This window comes from Aspergillus nomiae, assembly GCF_001204775.2.
Source record: "Aspergillus nomiae NRRL 13137 chromosome Unknown contig00257, whole genome shotgun sequence".
NCBI lineage: Eukaryota > Fungi > Ascomycota > Eurotiomycetes > Eurotiales > Aspergillaceae > Aspergillus > Aspergillus nomiae.
Window position 1 is genome coordinate 18,864 of NW_015378312.1, and position 18,646 is coordinate 37,509.

An 18,646-nucleotide genomic window follows, 5' to 3' on the forward strand; every position below is an offset into this window, starting at 1 on the left:
GTTATCCAGGCTTGTTTGCAGTATTCCCGGCCTCCAACCGATACAGAATTCGATTGGGCAATCAAAGAGGAGCTTTTAGGCGCACTAAGGTTACCCCGGCCAAGGCCGTCGAGGTGCTACAATATATATATGTGGTGATGGCATGAACGATTTAATGGAAGCGTCATAAATATCAATCGCAGTTAGACACTATGTAGCGTAGCTCCGTCGAGCTTATCCCATACCATAATCGGGATGCCGGTCGGCAATTGAATCGCTTATTGAAGAGAATCAACTGTTGTTGTTGTTGACATGAATCGAATGCTTTGACTCCGCAGTCTTGGCGACCGGAGGTGATTCGTCCGCAATCGTCATCAACGTGAACCGTCACTTGATTTCCCCTTCGCGCTTCTTCTGTCTTCTCTTCTTCCGCAATTCAATTCAGAAAAGGCCACTCGCGTCCCAATGGGTCTCATCAAGCGACTCCTGAAGCTCTCCACCTACGGAGGCCTTGCCTCGGCGGGCGCCTTCTTCTACACCACGCGCAATGACGTCTTCGTACCGATGTCGTCCACGGATCCCATCTTCCAATCCGCCGCCTACCGCAAGTTCAATCCCGAACAAAATCCGACCACCCACGACCTCTGCGTGCGCAAAGTACCCCTGTCCGACATTAACCCAACCTTGTTAGAGAAGAAGGGCAAGCTCGCGGAAGCCTTCTGTGCTGGAGTCTGGAGCGGCTGGGGTAAAGACAGGACCCTCCACCCCCCATGAACGGCCATACCCAACCCCGGCGGCCGGGTCGGAGAGAATCGTTATTAACATGCCGGATGTGACTAGGTTATGCCTTCCAACGCGCCTACCTCGCCCGGAAATACCAAGGCCCCGAGACCGCGAACCACCTCTGGGAACGCTCAGAATTGAAGGCCTCCACCTACGATGTCGGCACCCTGATCACCGACCACTTCGAGGTTATCGAGAAGACCCCCGAGCGGATCGTGGTCCGCTGCGGCGACAGCCCCCGCAAACAGGACGTCCGTGAATCGGACGGTCTCTTCGAAATGTCCGCCGTCGTTAAGCCCGAGGAAGGAGTGGCGGAGTTTGCTCTCAAGAGCTGTTTCTACCAAGGAAAAGGAAAGGCCGACAACCAGCCGATGCCGCCGCATATTCTCTGGCTGCATAAGCAGTATACGAAATTGTGGGCTGAGACTGCTATCCGCAATGTTCTCCGCCAGTGATGATATCCGATCGGAGGAGCGTGTTTGGGTGTGACCATTATTCAGCCGTCACTCTGTACATAATACCCGATTGCGTGGTGACTTGAAATAACACCCATGGGTGGAAAGCGAATAATACCTGCCTCTTGAGGAGGCGTTCTTACACGGTTTCGGAAACTACGGAACTGGGCCCGTCGCCTATTATCTTCATTCTAATATTACCTACTCATCATAACTCAGTCTGATTTCTGGGGAATGGAACCTACGAGGGTATGTCCTTCTTATCTGGAGACATTCATCGTCCTTTCTTTCGTCTTCGTTTACATGGTGGTGTACAAGCTTTCTCGAAATCGGCTTGAACAGCAGACGGTTGTTTACTATTACCAAGCCCGCCTTTAAAACCCTTGAAGGGCCGATCGTGTTTTCATGTTCATATAAAACGGAGTATGTGCAGAATTGTGATTCCAGAACATCTGCATATTTTTTATGGACAGTACATAACCCCCAGTGGATCTAGTCAAACAACTATACAGTTAACCACGGAATGCATTTGGAATGCCATGGGATGCGGCAAAAGTCACGCGGTCTACGATTTATGTAGAAGGGCCCAGACCCTCCTTTTTATCGAGATACTTTCATGATCGCCCTTTGTTATTGCTGCAGAATCTCCCACCTAACTCCTTCAATCAGTTCTTTCAAAGCAGTGTCAAAGCGTATCTTTAGACAAACATTCTATAGTTGGTTACCAGGCCCCAAGCAGTGAAAAACATAATCACGTGCTGAGATAACCCACAGATAATTCATGACGAAATCAAGTTGAATAGCTTTGTATGGACTCGATAATAATACTGAGCCTGACACAGCACCTGTGTGAAAGTAACCAGGGTCTAGAATCAGAGCTTTTACCCAAAGAGTGACTTTGAAGTCCCCATTTCTTCAGCGGTGGAAATCCCATCCGTTCTATGCCTGTAGCTCGTCGATCGGGCTAGACCGCGCCCGACACCGTTTCCATTTGGAGATGCCACCATCCAAGGATGGTATCGAACAAAGGGATTGCCTCCCTCGTTATAATTGCTTTATTTTGTTATCGGTCTAGCGTGTGTTACGCCAACGTTATTTAAACGAAACCCCCGATTCTATTTTTCCGCCTTCTACAATGTTTTCACTCGGTCTTGATGTTGAAACTGCATCCTAGTACCAGACTATCTTGAACAGTCTTCTTACCATGGACCTAGATCAGGAAGAGCGCGTCTCAACTTCTGTCTTGGAAACGGCGGAAGAGATCTTGGACTCCGTCTCGGACTCGGAACCAGATGCGAACCAATCCGAAGCAGGAGATGAAACGGACAGTGACGAGGCAGGCACAGTAGATCAACAACTACAGCTTGCTTAGGATTTCAGTCCAATAAGCAAAATCCCCTGGGTGTTCGTAGTTGACAATAAGAAACGCGCGCAGGGAGGGTCGGTACGATACCCGGATCTGACCGTTGACGCGAAAAGCAGCCATGTCTTTCAATTGATCTGCGAAATCAATGGAAAATTGATACACATGTTGTCGGACGACAACGCTCTCGGAAAAGTACTACTGGTGACTCCTGAATTTCGGGACGTTGCAGACGATTTGGTGGCAGATAGACCGGGGACAATTCGCACTTTGCATCTTCCAGCTGATGCAATGGACGGTTTCAACCGAGAGCAGCAGAGAAATTTCGCGAATTGGCTTCATACCAGCGTTGAACCGTCTGACACCAGATTACACCTGATTCTAGCAGAAAAGAGAAAAGCCACCTTACATGAAGACGCAAAATACGCACTTTGCATGCTGGTGGATGGGAAAGAGAAACAGTTCTGCCGATATCTGAGCGCCCGACCAGGAATGATCGATGACTTAGCAAAACTTTCGACAGGAAATGGAATATTCACGTGGCATATCATCTCTCAAATCGCCCCGCAGATATCAGAAAACTATATCGGTTACAATCTATATCACGATTCCCACAATCTTCGCCGTCTCGTACATTCGGTATATCTGTGGCTCAAGGAAGAATTTGGGAAGAAGCCAAGTGGCAAAGGTCAGAGGAATATTCTCTTCAATCGAAAAGTCGAGCTTGTCCTGTCGTGTTCTGCGTCCGACATAAACCCAGCCCTGACGAGATCAGACAAGTTCAAAGTTTTTGGCCTAATATATGGTTCCATCCAAGGCGGCGCTGTGAGACATATGGGTTACATCCAGAAGAAAGAGACAATGAGAAACGAGATGATCAAAAAGACTGTTGCTGAACTAGTTATGGCCGGTTTGCTGATCCCAGGGATCTTTTGTGCCCATTGGGGAGGAATCCTTTTGAGCTTGGGCGCAGCCCTCATCCGGCCGTGGGTTGAAGAAGGAGCCAAGAAAGTCGCAAACAAGATCATGCCAGTAACTAAATTGTTTACCTTCATGTATCGGGCGGTAGAGGACCAACTTGATGACCTTGAGTCATGGGTAAGGGAGCATCATGCCAACACTCCTGACACTGACGTGAACTCGTTTATTTATTATTCTAGGCTTGGTCTCAAGAAAGGACTCCCGGACCCTAATTTTAACTTCTGACTGTGTTGCGCTCATTGACAATGGTAAGTTCGGCGACCCTGACCACTCGACCTTTTGCTATGCGATTAAATGCAGTATTTTTATATCGTGAAGCGGACCGCGGGAGACTGATTCTTTCTTTTTTTCGTACTAGCACTGTTCTTCTGTTTAGGCTCCTAAATTGTATCTACATCGCTTTATAAGTGCTCCAGGAATGGCAGATGATAGTTCATGCATACTCATTCAGAAGAGCAACCGAGATGCCTCAGTATCAGCAACAGAAGTGTTGGTGAAGCAGACTAGAAACTTGTCAAAGGACCGGGAATGACTTGCAAGCCCATTGTCATTGTCTGACGAGCAAAGCCGAAACATTCCAATACGACCAGTACAATAACCGGACATGCATAGATAAAGGCGCTTTGTCGGTGTCAGTTGACTTGAGCGTCTCACCATGCAACCATGGTAGATTCCTCCATTGGCAGAAACAGATGGGAAAGTGCAGAAAGAAAATCAAAGGAAAGGGTACTCATTACTTATGCAGGCTCGACAGGGTATGACTCAAGAGATCTTCGGTATATAACCACGTTCTCTCACTTGCGGTCCTCACGTGGAATCATCCCCTTAGCTGTGACCATCCATCCCACACAGAGCATCAGTTTCGTCTATCACAAATAATGAAGACCATCTTGCTCACACTTGTCATACTGGCCGGGATTGTACCCCTGTCTGTTGCCACTCCAGTACAATGTAACAATGGCACGTATTACTGCGCAATAACACTTATACACAGGGGTAAGAATGAGCCGAAGAACATCATGCTTGAACGTCATTGATACTGACCGTTAGTACACAGGCGGCTATCTGCGTAAAATTGAGGAAATATTCCGAAACAACAATACGGCAATTAATGGCGAGAATTTTAAAGACACTCTTTTTCTGTGCAAGGAAGATGGCGAACTTGCGGACAGATACGACTTTTGCGGAGAAAATAACTGCAGTGGTAACGAGCGTCATTATCCAGAGACAGGCGATGAGTGCATTAGTCAATGGCACGGAGGTCTACATGTAGATAGCTAGGGCATACCCGATGACTTGGAGTGCTTGGTTGTTGTCTGCTTGTCTCAATACTTGGATAGTTAAGGATCCTAGTTTACGTCCAGGGTTCCAGAGATCGGTCTTCAAATATTATGATATTTGGTCTGCGGACATGCGGATACAGGAGTAGTCTGAACTGTGCTAGTCACTAGGATTAACATATATGCCGGCTTTCTTTCGACAACAGAGACCTTCAAGTATATTGTATTTGCCCCTAGACCTGTTAGATTATAGTTATAGCTACGATCTGGGAGTGTAAAGATGTACAATCAGATCATACATAGTTCGGGTTGACAAGATATGCTGCTGACCTCCCCAATGATATCCATTTGCAAGCACTATATAATGATAAGGAAATACTGAAGACATTACTAAAGACATTCGTTCACTGGGGATCCATCGTGAGGAGAACCATCCTGTAGTCAACAGAATAAGACTGCTGTATGCAATGCCTCGAGGCATGAAATATTACCTACCGCATGTTTTTTGTCGCTTCCCAATGCGAACCCAATATCCATGACAATTCACAACCAAGCGCACTTCACCAAGCGCACTTCACCAAGCGTCACTCGATGGCTATAACAAAACTGTCTAGCTATCATTTGAACGCTGTATAGAAGCCAGTTGTCTTTCTAAGGAGTCTTTATGGGGAACACTCAATCGCCAACTGTTAGAACAGATGATATAAGCATAGACGTATAAAATGAGCGCGATAGTTATGCAAGAAGCTGCATAGGCTACTAGACATATAGTTGTTGTAGGAGTCTTCCTAGTACAGTGATTCCCATACTCCACTATATTCTACATCAATATGTGATAACTCAAGTGCTAGTGAGGCTTTGTGCGTGAAACAGTTACTCTTTACTTCTGGACGGTGGTCTTTGTCAGAGCTACAGCCACATCTAATTCACTTATCAACTTCCCTGTCAAGGCTCCTGAAAATAGAAATCAGTTAATGAAAAGTGGCCTCAACTTCACTGAATGATAGAAAACATAGTAGAATTACATTCCAATAGCCATTGGTTCAATGCGAATATGGAACTGCCTCCATTGCATTGAATACAAGCCGTACAACAATTCCCTAACTGCCATTCCTCTGGAGTGAAAAATGTCTATAACAACTAAGCTTACACCATTACCTTGGTTCAAATATCCTCCGTTGTTCACATAGTTGTCCTTTCCACAACAGCAACCAAGATAGCAATGGTCGATATTGCCTGGGACACACCGCTATTCTATATCCCCACCGACATAATGAGGCAGTCACTGGACAGGAGCAATTTCGTTATACAGGACGAACACACAGAGGGTAAATGCATGATATCGCTGCAGTTTTACAAAGAGGGCAATGTGTCTTGGTTACACGGCAGATATTAACGTTCTTACATGGTCTTACTACCCCCAACTCAGACATACGTTACCAAATTCATTAAGTCTAGATTCCTCATTGAAATGCTGTATGTATTTTCAGAAGTAGTGCAGCCAGCTGGAGGTTTCAATGTTAGTAAGCCTCACTACAAGGGCAGACCAGAACCAAATATTGTCGAGAGATCAATAGTTAGACGCAATTCCATTACTCAACAAGATAACTTCCTTGGACCTGTTAGAACAATCTCTCTCTCTAAAGCCCGAAACCAGGTAAAACAAGATCCAGCCAACTCCCAAACGCTGCGATCCATCCAAACCCCAAAGTACACCCCCCCCAAACCCACTGGCAACATAGACAAACCGCGTAATATCAACCAATGCAGTAATATCCACGAACCCCCCCTAAACCGGCGGTCTCGACCCAAGCCCAAGAACCGTTAAACGACCAAACATACCTCAAACGCCCTTACCTCCTGACCCCTGCAACCACCAAATATGACATCTCACTTTTCCCCACGGCACTAAACCAATAAACTATATACCAGCGGTGAGACATCTCCAACCACAACGAGAGACGCCAATATGACAGCGCAAATCCCTTGTTTCGGATAGAGCGTGGGGCCCTCCTGAGTCCTACCACGGTTGGGATGTCCGTGCGTTATCGATGCTGGTGCATATGCGATGCGTCTGCGTTTTGGGGATGATCGATCGTCTTGCATGGTAGTGGTGCGTCTTTTGTTTTTTTTGGGACTGGGTGAGTATATGCAATGCAGTATGTCGATTGGTTGATTCAAGGGATAACTTTATTGTGAGATTTTGGCGGAAAGTTGAAACTGTCAGGCAATTTGGTCGTGTTTGAGGGTGGATGTGATGTGTCGATTTTTGCCCATTCGTGTTCATAATTGCATTGTTGGGGAGGGGAAGAACATGTAAGGGGGATGGATGGAACGGGTGTTAGTCATAGATTGAGGTTTTTTGTAGGCAACTTATTCTCCGGATTCCTGTTTCTCCTGAAGCTTGGTCTGGGGCTATAGATGGCGGACGACTCATCTATAACCCTATCGGCCTTGGGAGCCTCCAATATCGATGCGCGAATCCCGTCCAGCATAGCACTCTTGAATGAAGCCCTTTTCGAAGTCAATTAAATTATGGACGAAAATATTAAATATCAACATGAGAAATTAAACCCTAATCGACGCGGATTCCAAACTATAATCGCGAAACAGCCCGTATAGGCACCGCCTCGATAACGCTCTCCATACCGGGACTCCCACTCCAAATGCCGGTTATCTCCAGCCCAGCAGCTCCCAATAGCTGCCTCCATTGACGTTCTGACCGCTCCATCCCAGACCCAATGCTCATCATCTGGATATCGATCGACGCCTGCAGCAGCGCTGCACCGGTGTCCGGAAGGACAAAGTCCGCAATGATGATGCGCGAATACTCGGTGGTCATGGCTGAGAGGGTATTGACCAGGATCTTGTGGCAAATGTAATCCGGCCAGTCGTGGAAGATAGCACGGAAGTAATAAGCTCTGGCGCCTGTTTTTGCTTTCAAATTTAGCTTTGTGACAGATTGGCTCGGGACACAAACCGTACCTTTCACCGGTTGGGGGTCCAGAAAGCTATACGCCATGGCTTCAATCTCCTCACCGGCTGGTGCGGAAGCGACCACTTTCGGTAGGTCCTGGAGCACGAACCGCCCGGGAACACCTGGGAACTTCTCACGGAAACGAATCAGATCATGGCCTTGGTTTCCGCCGACGTCGACCAGGAATACGGCGCCGTCATGCTCCAGCGCGCCATGCGTGAGCCTCTCAACCGGATACACGTCGAACCACGAAGGTTTGCCCTCTCGTCGACTGGACATGTATGAATTGAATAGTTCCTGGTGGTGCTTGCGTTGAGCGAGCCATTCGAATTGACTTTGCCCTACGGCCCATCGCATTGGAGACCGGGAGTACTCCTTGGGCATGAGGTAGTGGTGCTCGCGGAAGTACTCTGGAAGTCTAGCGAGAGTTGGAACAGTTAGGTCGTATCTGCCGGGGTCATGTCAGTGTAAAGCACAGGCTGATAGGTGATGCTCGGCGCTCATTACATGCATGGAACACCATCACGTCCAATCGGTTGTGTCATTGCTATTGTTTTGTCTGTGGGGAGGTACACCTCTGGTTCGATGCTGGCGCACAGACCCAACGCTGTCATGACTCGCATTAGGCGGACTATACAGATCAGTGGCTAGCCGTAAAGTGTATATTGCATCTCCTCCATACTAATTAGTGCCCTCTCAGCGCCAGTAGACTCTGATAGCTGTGTAGCTGATAGTCCTTTGGCGGGGTCTTCCAGTAACAAGGGGAAAATGTTAAGGTCGATGACGGTACGAAGGGCTGCATTCTGCGGGGGCTATGTAACGCATCAGCCAATTGACAGACAGGCGACAGGCGATTCAGGCCACATTCAATGGCAGGAAGATCTAGGCATACCTGGTAGATTAACCGCAAAACGGTCTCGGTCGGGGTCTCAACTGTGTACTTCAACTGATCAATCAGTCCCAGGAGGCGGTAATGTGACGTTGCCGAACAGGCAGAGTTGCATTCTTGTAATGCAGCATCCTTGATCTCCTCCACCAGGGATAGTAGCGGGGGCGTCGGCAGTTGCGGCTCCATGTTCGCGCAGTTGGAATCGGAATGCATATATGTATACTATGTATGTACGTCCGCTACACCAGGGAAGATGGCCGGAATTAAAACGGTCGCGAGACGGGAGCCCATGGGTTATATGAATCACAAAGCGATAGAGCAAAATCTGCACTACACAGGAGAGTTTGATACGAGGCCATTGTAGAACAGCGAGGCAGGGGCGTAGCGGAACAATTCTCCAGGCAATAATTGACGTCTGCAAACGGCACAGCCGAGTGAGACTTCCGGCCGCAGTTAGGGCACGGCTCCGTTTACCTCCTGTCATTTGGGGGCTATGGAGTTAGTCGAATCCACTCGTCGACTTTGATTTTGCAATAATTGACGCCATGCAGAACCCAAATCCTTATTGTCCGTTGCTAATCAAGGACGGGGGGCATTGGCGAGTCATTTTGGTGACAGGCCCTCCAGACTCTGTGTCATGCTCTCCTTCGGGGTCCCTATTCCACGGAGATTTTATTCATCTTAGACCGTCTTCATACCAGCTGTTGCGACGGATCCGAATAGTATGCGCACTATCGGCACAAGTAGAGTGCTCTATATTCTACCCTATCAATTTCGTACGATTCCCACCACACACCGTCGTCATGCATCCTTACCGACGACTGCTATTAGAGAGAGAAAATGCCCTCGAATCGTCGAGCTGGCCACGGCCACTGTGGGCCAATGCTGACGCCACCGCTACGGCTTCTGTCTCCCGTGGAACCTTTCTCCATCTGGTCTACCCGTGTGAATCGGCGAATACCGATCGCGATCATGGCAGCGTCGATCCAGTGACTAGGCCATAGGCCACTCGGACATATCCGCTAGCCGGAGCACGGAACCATGTCGGGAAGCTGTTGCAGCTGTTGGCACCACTCATCTTCGATTCATATCCAGAACCATACCCCCTTTCGACAGGGGTGACAAGACAATAGAGGTCATGCGCAATCTGTAGACGATGGCAGCCCGATTGCACCGTCCATTACCCATGACCCCTGATCATGTTAAGATCCAGTCGCGTTCAATCTGTGAAGTTAAATTAAATTAAGTCATCGGGCCAGACGATCAGTGGTGTACACATACCCCGCTCCCGCTCTCTTTGGCCATAGCTATGCTTACGTTGCGGCTATATGACCTCTTGCCTGGTGGTTTCTTTTCCGACGGGATATGGGGCGATGCCCTGTTCTGGAAAACGAGATGCGCATCGCAGCGATTGCCACCCTGGACCTACCACCATTTGACCTTATACATGCCGAGGAACCAGTCCTCAGGTCTGCGGGGCTACTAGCACGAGCTGACCGAACATGTCCGGGTAGAATGATTGACATGGGGGTCGAACAGGGATCTCGGTGGTTAGATTGCGCGACCGAACAGGGCATATTGCTTTTTCGGGCCTTCCTAATGCGAGCCTAGCATTGTGGCACACTACACATGCAGTCCTGTGGATATCCATGAGCGGCTGAGAGATGCGAACAGGGGGCTAAAGAAAAAGAAACGTAAAAAAAAAAAACGCAAAGAAAAAAGAAAAAGAAACCGGACCATGGCGGGAAGGAATGGAACTAAACTAGACAGGGGGGTCCGCGTGGTATGAGACAACGAAGGAATAGTATTGCCAAAACGGGAGGAACAGAAGTATGAACATGATGTGCGCCCAGGTCTACCCCAGTCACAATACGTAAGATTGCATGAGGTGCGCGTGTGTGGAAGGTGTTCGCTCGAACGATGCTGAGAGTAGAGTCGATAGGATGCTGGATAGGTCGAATCGTCACGGATCGACTGGTCGACCCGATCCACTGGTTCAAGGCCGGTGGCGTTCGGCATGGAGAACTTCCACTAGCCCAATCAACACGGCTGCATTAATCCTGTAATGGTCTATCGTCCGAGACTCTCGACAAACAGTGTCCATAGCGAGTCGTAGTGCGACCCTTCATATCCCACCAACGGAGAAAAGGCTGAGAAGGAAAGAGAAGAGACCAGGAATAGCCAAGAGGGAAAAAAAAGGCCCGGTCCCGAAATGCATTTGGGGCAAGTAAAGCGGTCCTCCTTCCATTGGCGTCAATGAGTATCAGTCCCGGACTCCTGGTACTGGAGCAGAAGTACTTTCAAGTGAGTATTTTCTCGCTTGGAGAGTGGTCGCCCAAGACACCACAAGAGGTCTCTGCTTCGAGCTATCGAATTCAATCGAGGTCTTTCCGGATCGGTATGGCGTTTGTAGTGGAGATTCGGATGTTTCACCCCTTCCATTGCTGAGCGGTTCAAGGCCGGCCCCATTCTTTGCTCAGCGGCCAATTTATCCGAATCCCATGAAAGAGCTGGGCAATCAGAAATAGAACGTGGAAGTAATTTTGGCCCAAAAAAGGAAAAGAAAAGGAAAGGGAAAATATTTCAACTGAATCACACATATCGCCATGCAAAAGTACCCTTTGACCTCAGTGGTGGGCCCAGACACTGCCAGGCTCAGTTTCGGCCATCTGTTGTCGGAAGGAATTTTATGTCTCAGGCCACAAAGCATGTGGAAGATAAATAACAGGCTGGTTATGATGGACACATCCAAGGTTTTCTCGTCATGATGCTTCGAAAGAATCTGATCGACGTTCGAGCGTGTTGTCGTTGTGAAGAAACCAGGTAGCTGGAGCCAGGCGCAGGTTCCTTGGGTTGCATTGACGGGCTTACCGAGTCCTAGTGATTCCCTTGGCTGCAGCCATTGAATGACAGTGATTACGCTTCGACATAGCGCTTTCCTAGCCCAATGCACCGGGCCTCATGGGATTGCAATCCTGGTGTTGCAGGGACTACGGTGTGATTGACAAATTACCCTGCAATCTCGACGTCAGCCACCACGCGTCAGGATTGGCCGGGGAACAGACACTCGGGAGCTTATCGATGACGATCGCTCCACGATTCAAGGTTCAAAATGGGTCCCGTCCGTGCACTTTAGCCTTTGGAGTGGGCTATTCGTCTTTCCAGACAGCCGGAAGTATCTTGCAGGCCCTGGCAAGACTCAGCCGGCCTATTCCACACCAATTCACCATTGGTACCAACGCGACCCTCAGATCAACCAAGATGGGAAGTTTCACCGCTACACCCCCACGGTGGCACTCGGTGAATGAGAGTGGAGAGCTGACGGAGAGATCCGTGGACAGTGAGAAGGATGCCCGCCTGTTGCGGAAACCATTGACCAGAAAGTCACGAGAACCGAACACAGGTGACTTGTAGTGTTCGTCATTCTGTCGAGTGTGTGGATCTTTAGCTTGTCGAGAGTCTCGTTTAAATACAACTCGCTCGTTGCCATCCCCTCCTCAATTCCCCCACTCTCAAGCACTGGCGGTTGACTTCCCATTCTTTGATGTCTCGCCATGGGAATCCCACAGTATAATGAGACATCAGAAGATGCTCGTCCAGACATCACAGACCCAGAGCACTTGATTGCACGCTTTGGCCGTCTTCATGTCCTGGACGACCTCATCCGCTTAAGGGCAGCAGATCCAGTCCAGCTGCCCATCCTAGCCTATCCCAAGCCATCCAACGATGATGCCACCTCATATGAATACTTCACTGGGCAAGACCTGGACTGCATGGTAGACCAAACCGTGTCAACATTGATGGACTGTGGTTTCAGGCCGGTAAGTCCTCCACATATCTCTCACTTGAGTATGAGCGCAGCTCATGCAATCAGTAGCCCCGCAAGGATGGAGCTGTGGTCGCTCTTTTCACACTGTCTGATCTTAACATGGTGGTTACCTTCTTCGCACTGAGCAGATTAGGGTACACGGTCATGATGCTCTCTCCACGGCTGTCAGCCGCGGCGTGCGTATCACTCCTGGACATGGTTGGCTGCGACACAATCCTCTATGGACAAACACCAAGCCTCCGTGCTACGATGGGTGAGATTCTCCGTCTGAAGTTAATCGCATGTCGCCCAATTACACAAAGACCGTCTGTGGATGCCCCCCAAGAGACCGACGTCTTAGTCCTGCACCGAACCCGGAATCCAGAAATCCAAAAACAAAAGATCGCTTTGATCCTCCACTCCTCTGGATCCACCGGTCTACCAAAGCCTCTTTATCTGAGTCACAAGGCCATCATGACCCATCCAATGCGGGGTCCGGGGCTAACATCCTTCAACTCTCTACCGTGGTATCATCTACACGGCTTGTCAACGGCCCTACAGGCAATGTACATGAGGAGGACAGCGTATATGTGGGATGCATCGCTGCCCCTAACAGCATCGTCAGTCATTTCAGCGCTTGAGGCTGGTAAACCTGAATCTGTTCAGGGTGTCCCTTATCTTCTCCAACTTCTAGTCGATAGTCCCAGGGGACTGGATGCTCTGAGACAGTGTAAACTAGTGACATATGGTGGCGCGCCGTGCCCTGATGAGCTGGGTGATCGCCTCGTGGCGGAGGAAGTACACTTTGGCGGCTCGTTTGGTCTGTAAGTAGTGCTTGAGTCCCATCACGATGATACAGTTGCCTGACACACTTATAGAACGGAGGCTGGCCTGGTAGCAGATTCCCTCTCCCGCCCAGTAGGCGATCCTTTCTGGAATTATGTGAAGTTTTTCGACAATCTGCGCCCCTTTATCTGGATGAAGCCCATCAGCGGAGATCTATATGAATGCGTGTACCTCGCTGGTCATCCAGCACTGACAGCGTCGAATTCGGATGAGCCCCCAGGGTCGTACCATTCCCGCGACGTCTTCACACCACACCCTACCATTCCTGACCGATGGAAATACGTGACTCGATTAGATGATCGACTTACCCTTGTCAATGGGGAGAAGGTGTTGCCCCTGCCTATTGAGGGAGCCATAAAGCAAAGCCCATTGATCCAAGAGGCGGTTGTCACTGGGGTGGGCAAATCCGTTCCAGGTCTTTTGATCTTTCGGTCAGACGAGGCAACAAGCCTCTCTGACGAAGAGTACCTAGATCTTATCTGGCCTACCGTGCAGGATGCAAATTCCCGAGCTGAGAAGTTTTCCCAGATCTCCCGGGACATGATCGTGGTCTTACCTGTTGGTTCAGTCTGCCCTCGCACCGATAAGGGGTCCATGATCCGGGCACAAGTATATGCAAAATACGCAGATGTGATCGAGGAGGCATATACTAAGCTTGAACAAACCGCCGACGGTACCCTTGAGCTTGATCAAAGTAACACAGTGCTCATCTCATGCGAATCTGTCGAGAGGAGCTTGGATTTCCCATCTCAAGTCCGGATTCTGACTTCTTCGCCGAGGGAGTCGATAGCCTAAAAGCAATTCATCTGCGTCGATTGATCCTCCGAGATTTCAAGATCACGGATAGCAATACTATCGGTCAGACCATAGTGTTTGAAACGGGAAGCATCTCCCGCTTGGCAGAGCATATCCAAGCTGTGCAAACTGGTCAAGACACGGAGGTGGAAGACGAGGTATCATTGATGCCAGAGCTGATCGAAAAGTATTCAACGTTCCGCATGCACACGCCTAACCCGAACATCGTCTCAAGCAACAGGAGTGTAGTATGTCTTTCCAATGCCATAGTCATTGTTCTTGTTCTAACATCACTCAGATCCTTACCGGTGCTACTGGGTCCATTGGCGCGCACACCCTTTTCAGACTTTTGAACGATGATACAGTGTCCGCCGTGTACTGCCTAACCAGAAGGGAGCAGCCGAAAGAAGAGATCCTGGATGCTCTCGCACAGAAAGGCTTGGAGGTGATGCCCTTCCGCACAAAGAAGATCGTCGCTCTCAAGAGCGCCCTGGACAAGTCTGATCTGGGCGTTGGCAAGGATATGCTGGCGGAGATGCAGCGATCAGTGTCACTAATCATCCACACAGCTTGGCCAGTCAATTTCAACCTCCCTCTCGCCAACTTCAAGCCTCATATTCAAGGAGTATACAATCTCATCCAGTTTTCTCTCTCGGTACATCTTCCCGCCCCAGCTGTGGTATTGTTCTGCTCATCGATATCAACGGCTCTCGGTGCCCCAACGTCCGACATCAACGAGGCGCCTCTTGACGACCTGAATAGCGCACTTGAAATGGGTTACGGTCGCTCGAAGCTAATTGGAGAGAAGATCGTAAGCAACGCTCGGAGATCGGGCGCTCGAGCCTTCTCGTTGAGAATTGGTCAGGTCTCAGGACACTCAAAGAAAGGTCTTTGGAATGATTCGGAGGCCATACCACTGATGATCCGATCAGCATTAACCCTCAAGGCTCTGCCTCAGCTCGACACCACTTGCTCATGGCTCCCCGTAGACAGATTGGCATCCTCTATCCTCGAAATCGCCAAAGCTTGCTCGGTCAATACACTAGAAGATCCCCAGGGCAATGCGGCAACCAGCCAGCGTATTGATGACACTATATACAACCTGTCCAATCCCCGAACGTTTACCTGGTCCACTCTGCTCGATGCCCTGCGACGGAGCGGCTTTGACTTCAAGACGGTCTCCTTCGACAGTTGGTTACAAATGCTGCGCGACAGTGAATCCCGAGGCGAAGAGATGATCAATCCAGCCGTCAAGCTAGCAGATCATTACGAGGCCATGTACGGCGACGAAGCACCAGCACCAAAGACCTTTGTCACGGAGAAGGCCGAGCGAGACAGTACCACACTCCGGAACGGCCGTTTGAGGATTATCCAAGATGGGATCGTGAATAGGTATGCACAGGATTGGCTGCGGCGCTGGAAGACCACCTAGATCGCAACGAGTGTTTGACGAGACGATGATAATGTAGTTTGACCCTTAATGTTGAGGCTGTTTATACTTGTTAGTATTTATTGCACATATATTGAATACAACACAATGATACTATTGTTTGATTATAGCTTGTGCTGAGCGGGGGACATGTTGTCCGACCTCAACACCATCAAAGCCCTGATGAGGGAGACCCGTGAATGGCTTGCACAGAACCAAGAACCAAGAACCAATGATATTCAATCCGGGTGCCACCCGCGTGGCTGAAGAACTACAGGGTTTTGCCAGTAACTCAAGGCGTTCGGCTTACTGTTTCTGTGTATTTTGTTTGGTGTTATATTCAGTTCAACTGTCTATCCAACACAAAGTATCCAGAACGACACAAATTAATACATCTAAACAGAATCAGAAACGGTCTACGGGGGAGGAGCAGTTTAAACGAGTGGACAGAGCAAGACATATGTCAAGCCTCAATTGAATTGAATGGAAACAGAAAAATGTGGGTATTTGTAGAAAGCCCCTCCCCCCAGTCTACTGGATATGTCGCTTCAAAGAAAATGGTAGACCAAACAAAAAGTGGAAACATCCGCCGACTTAAAAATACATTGTTTAGGCCAACATAGCCATGATAACACCACAAACAATACCGGCCATGCCTGAGATGCCTACGGACTTGCTCGCACCCGCAGTGAAGACAGGACTTTCGGGATTAGTCCCGGTCGAGGCGCCTGCATTGGTCTCCGTCGGAGCGGTAGCCTCCTGGGTTGCGGATGTGGTGCGACTCGCGGAAGCTGTGGTGGAAGCAAAGCTAGAAGACGATGCAACACGGCTCGAGGAGTGGATGGTCCATGAAGAGTGGGAAGGGCTGCGGATGGGGGCAACGCTCGTGGGTGCCGGCTCAGGAGCCTGTCTCGACTCGGTGGCACCAACTGGGCTAGCTCCCTCTGGGGTACCCTCCTCGGTAGGGGCTGCGGTCGACGCAGCCGGGGGAACGGTGCCAGGCTCGATGTTGGTTGCAGAGGGTGGGGACTGTTCTGGCTGTTGGGCACTTGGGGTCGGTGCACTAGATTCACCAGCTGTCTCCTCGGCAGGAGTTTCGGGGGAAACATCGGTGGGAACGGGAGTACCGCCGTTCACGGTGGTGCCAGGCTGCGAAGCGACAGGTTCCTGGGCCGTTGGCGTAGCAGCAGCGGGAGGAGCCGCCGACTCGACCGTGGAGCTTGCCGGAGAGACGTCCGTCTCTCCGGCGCTGAGAGTTTGGATAGAACCCTTCTGAGTGGTGGCTCCGCAGATGGTCGTGGTTTCTGTCACATAGATGGTGGTTTCCGAAACAGCATCAGCACCCTCATCGCTGTCATCTGACGAAGGGTTCGCTGGAGCAGCGGTGGTCTCGGCACCGGCAACGCTGGTCTGCGGGTTGGCAGGTTCGGGAACTGCGCTTGAAGTGGCGGGTGCCTCGGCAGATGCCGTCTCTGGAACAGGAGCGGTAGTGGAGGTGACAGATGGAACGCTGTCAATTGTCTTGGACGCAACAGCAGTGGCGGTCTCCGCTTGCGAAACAACGGATGCGGTCGCATGGCCAGTACCAGTCTGGAACAGCTTGATGTAGTTGATTTCCCAGTAGGCTTCCTTGAAAGCGGCAGGGTTTTGGGCCACATAGTTGACACAGCTCTGGATAGGGTTGCTGGGGTCGCTGACTGGGCAGCCAGAGTCACCGAACACGCCACCAGCCCAATCTCCACAGAAGGTGGTATCAAGGATGAATTTCTGCGACTTGAAGCGCGCGCCAAAGTCGCACGTCCCCTGCAGGTGAGCCATCGGTGCGCCAAAGGCCGTCGTGTCGGGGTTACCCTCGGTAATCGACTTGGGAATTTCACTGCGCGCGAAATACCAAATCTTAACAAAACTCGAAGTCCATTCCATAGCATAGACACCACCCTTCTTCTCGTTGAACGGGGTGCCCGAGGTGCCAGTCTTGCCCTCGACCACACAGCCGACGGTCCCCGATGCTTCGCCACACTCGTTGGATGTCATTGTACCGGTCATATCGTTTTCGTTGGACAAGGCGCACGAACCGCTCGTATGCAGGACAATCTTGTTGGATTCGTGCTTGTTGACACCCTCAATGATATCGATTTCACCATCATAGGGCCAGTTAGGTCCCACAGACCAGAAAGCGGGCCACGTACCGCAGGCGCTACCCGGCATGTGCTGGAGGTCGATGATGTACAAACCCTCATCATAGTACTCTTTGCTCTCAATACGGACCGACTCTCGACCCGGCCCATTCGGGCTGAGCTCGGTCTGGTAGTCAACGCCCATGTAGAAACTACCACTTTCGGTTACCTTGATGAGACCCGAGCTCTCTGCGTAGCTCTGGTTGGTATAGGTGACAAATCCATTGGTTGGGTCGGCACCGCTGAAGACGTTGAAATGATCCAGAAACTTGTCTCCCTGCCAGGCTTCAATCAGCTGATAACGGCTACCAGAGCCGTCTGCGATCGTCGGAGTGATCAAAGAAAGAGCAATGGACCCTACGGTCCACACGAAGGATGAGGACATCCTGGTTTTGTGAACTAGTCAAGCGACCAGGCAAAGGAAGGAAGATAGAGAAGTTCGAAGATAGCAAAAGGGAAAGACCAGGAGATCTCAGATCTGATCAAATCCTGGAAGGGCTATAGAGATTGTTACGAAAAGGAATGGAAATCCAACCGTCAAGGCTGGCAAAGTTGGTAAGAAAAGAAAAGACTGTAAAAATGCAGACGCCAGTCCGCACCAACAAGATGGTTGAGAAAAGAATGTAAGTTGTTTAGATTTTAAAAACGAAAAAGGAAAGGGAAGAACAAAACACAGGAGAGAACACAAAATCTAAAACTATAAGAGCGCAGGGGACATCCGATATAATAACAAACGGAAAATCCCCAGTGGACCCTCCATCAAGGCCGGTAGCCCGTATTTTGTGCAGGCCCCTGGACAACCTTACCAGAACCTTTACCAGAATGGTCATCGTGGAGAATTGGCAACCACCTATGACGGTGGCTAGATCCATACAGCAGGCACC

General features: G+C 49.9%; 4 protein-coding genes across 4 annotated transcripts; 2 read left to right on the forward strand and 2 right to left on the reverse strand.

The window, feature by feature from the left end:
• Positions 1-444: 444 nt before the first annotated feature.
• ANOM_008360 (uncharacterized protein) lies at positions 445-1,217 on the forward strand (the record flags this gene model as incomplete). The annotated part of the gene is made up of 2 exons (XM_015553616.1): positions 445-724; positions 820-1,217. 2 exons carry the CDS (start codon positions 445-447, stop codon positions 1,215-1,217), a joined length of 678 nt encoding a protein of 225 aa, XP_015404534.1.
• A 6,220-nt stretch (positions 1,218-7,437) lies between these two features.
• On the reverse strand, positions 7,438-8,893 carry ANOM_008361 (O-methyltransferase; the record flags this gene model as incomplete). Its single annotated transcript, XM_015553617.1, has 5 exons — positions 7,438-7,778; positions 7,827-8,266; positions 8,326-8,449; positions 8,501-8,630; positions 8,711-8,893. 5 exons carry the CDS (start codon positions 8,891-8,893, stop codon positions 7,438-7,440), a joined length of 1,218 nt encoding a protein of 405 aa, XP_015404535.1.
• A 3,368-nt stretch (positions 8,894-12,261) lies between these two features.
• Positions 12,262-15,588, forward strand: ANOM_008362 (putative NRPS-like enzyme; the record flags this gene model as incomplete). The annotated part of the gene is made up of 5 exons (XM_015553618.1): positions 12,262-12,528; positions 12,585-13,339; positions 13,394-14,055; positions 14,091-14,404; positions 14,455-15,588. The coding sequence occupies 5 exons, from the start codon at positions 12,262-12,264 to the stop codon at positions 15,586-15,588; spliced, it is 3,132 nt and encodes a 1,043-aa protein (XP_015404532.1).
• Positions 15,589-16,194: 606 nt separating this feature from the next.
• Positions 16,195-18,147, reverse strand: eng2 (putative GPI anchored endo-1,3(4)-beta-glucanase; the record flags this gene model as incomplete). Its single annotated transcript, XM_015553619.1, has 1 exon — positions 16,195-18,147. One exon carries the CDS (start codon positions 18,145-18,147, stop codon positions 16,195-16,197), a length of 1,953 nt encoding a protein of 650 aa, XP_015404533.1.
• Positions 18,148-18,646: the final 499 nt, after the last annotated feature.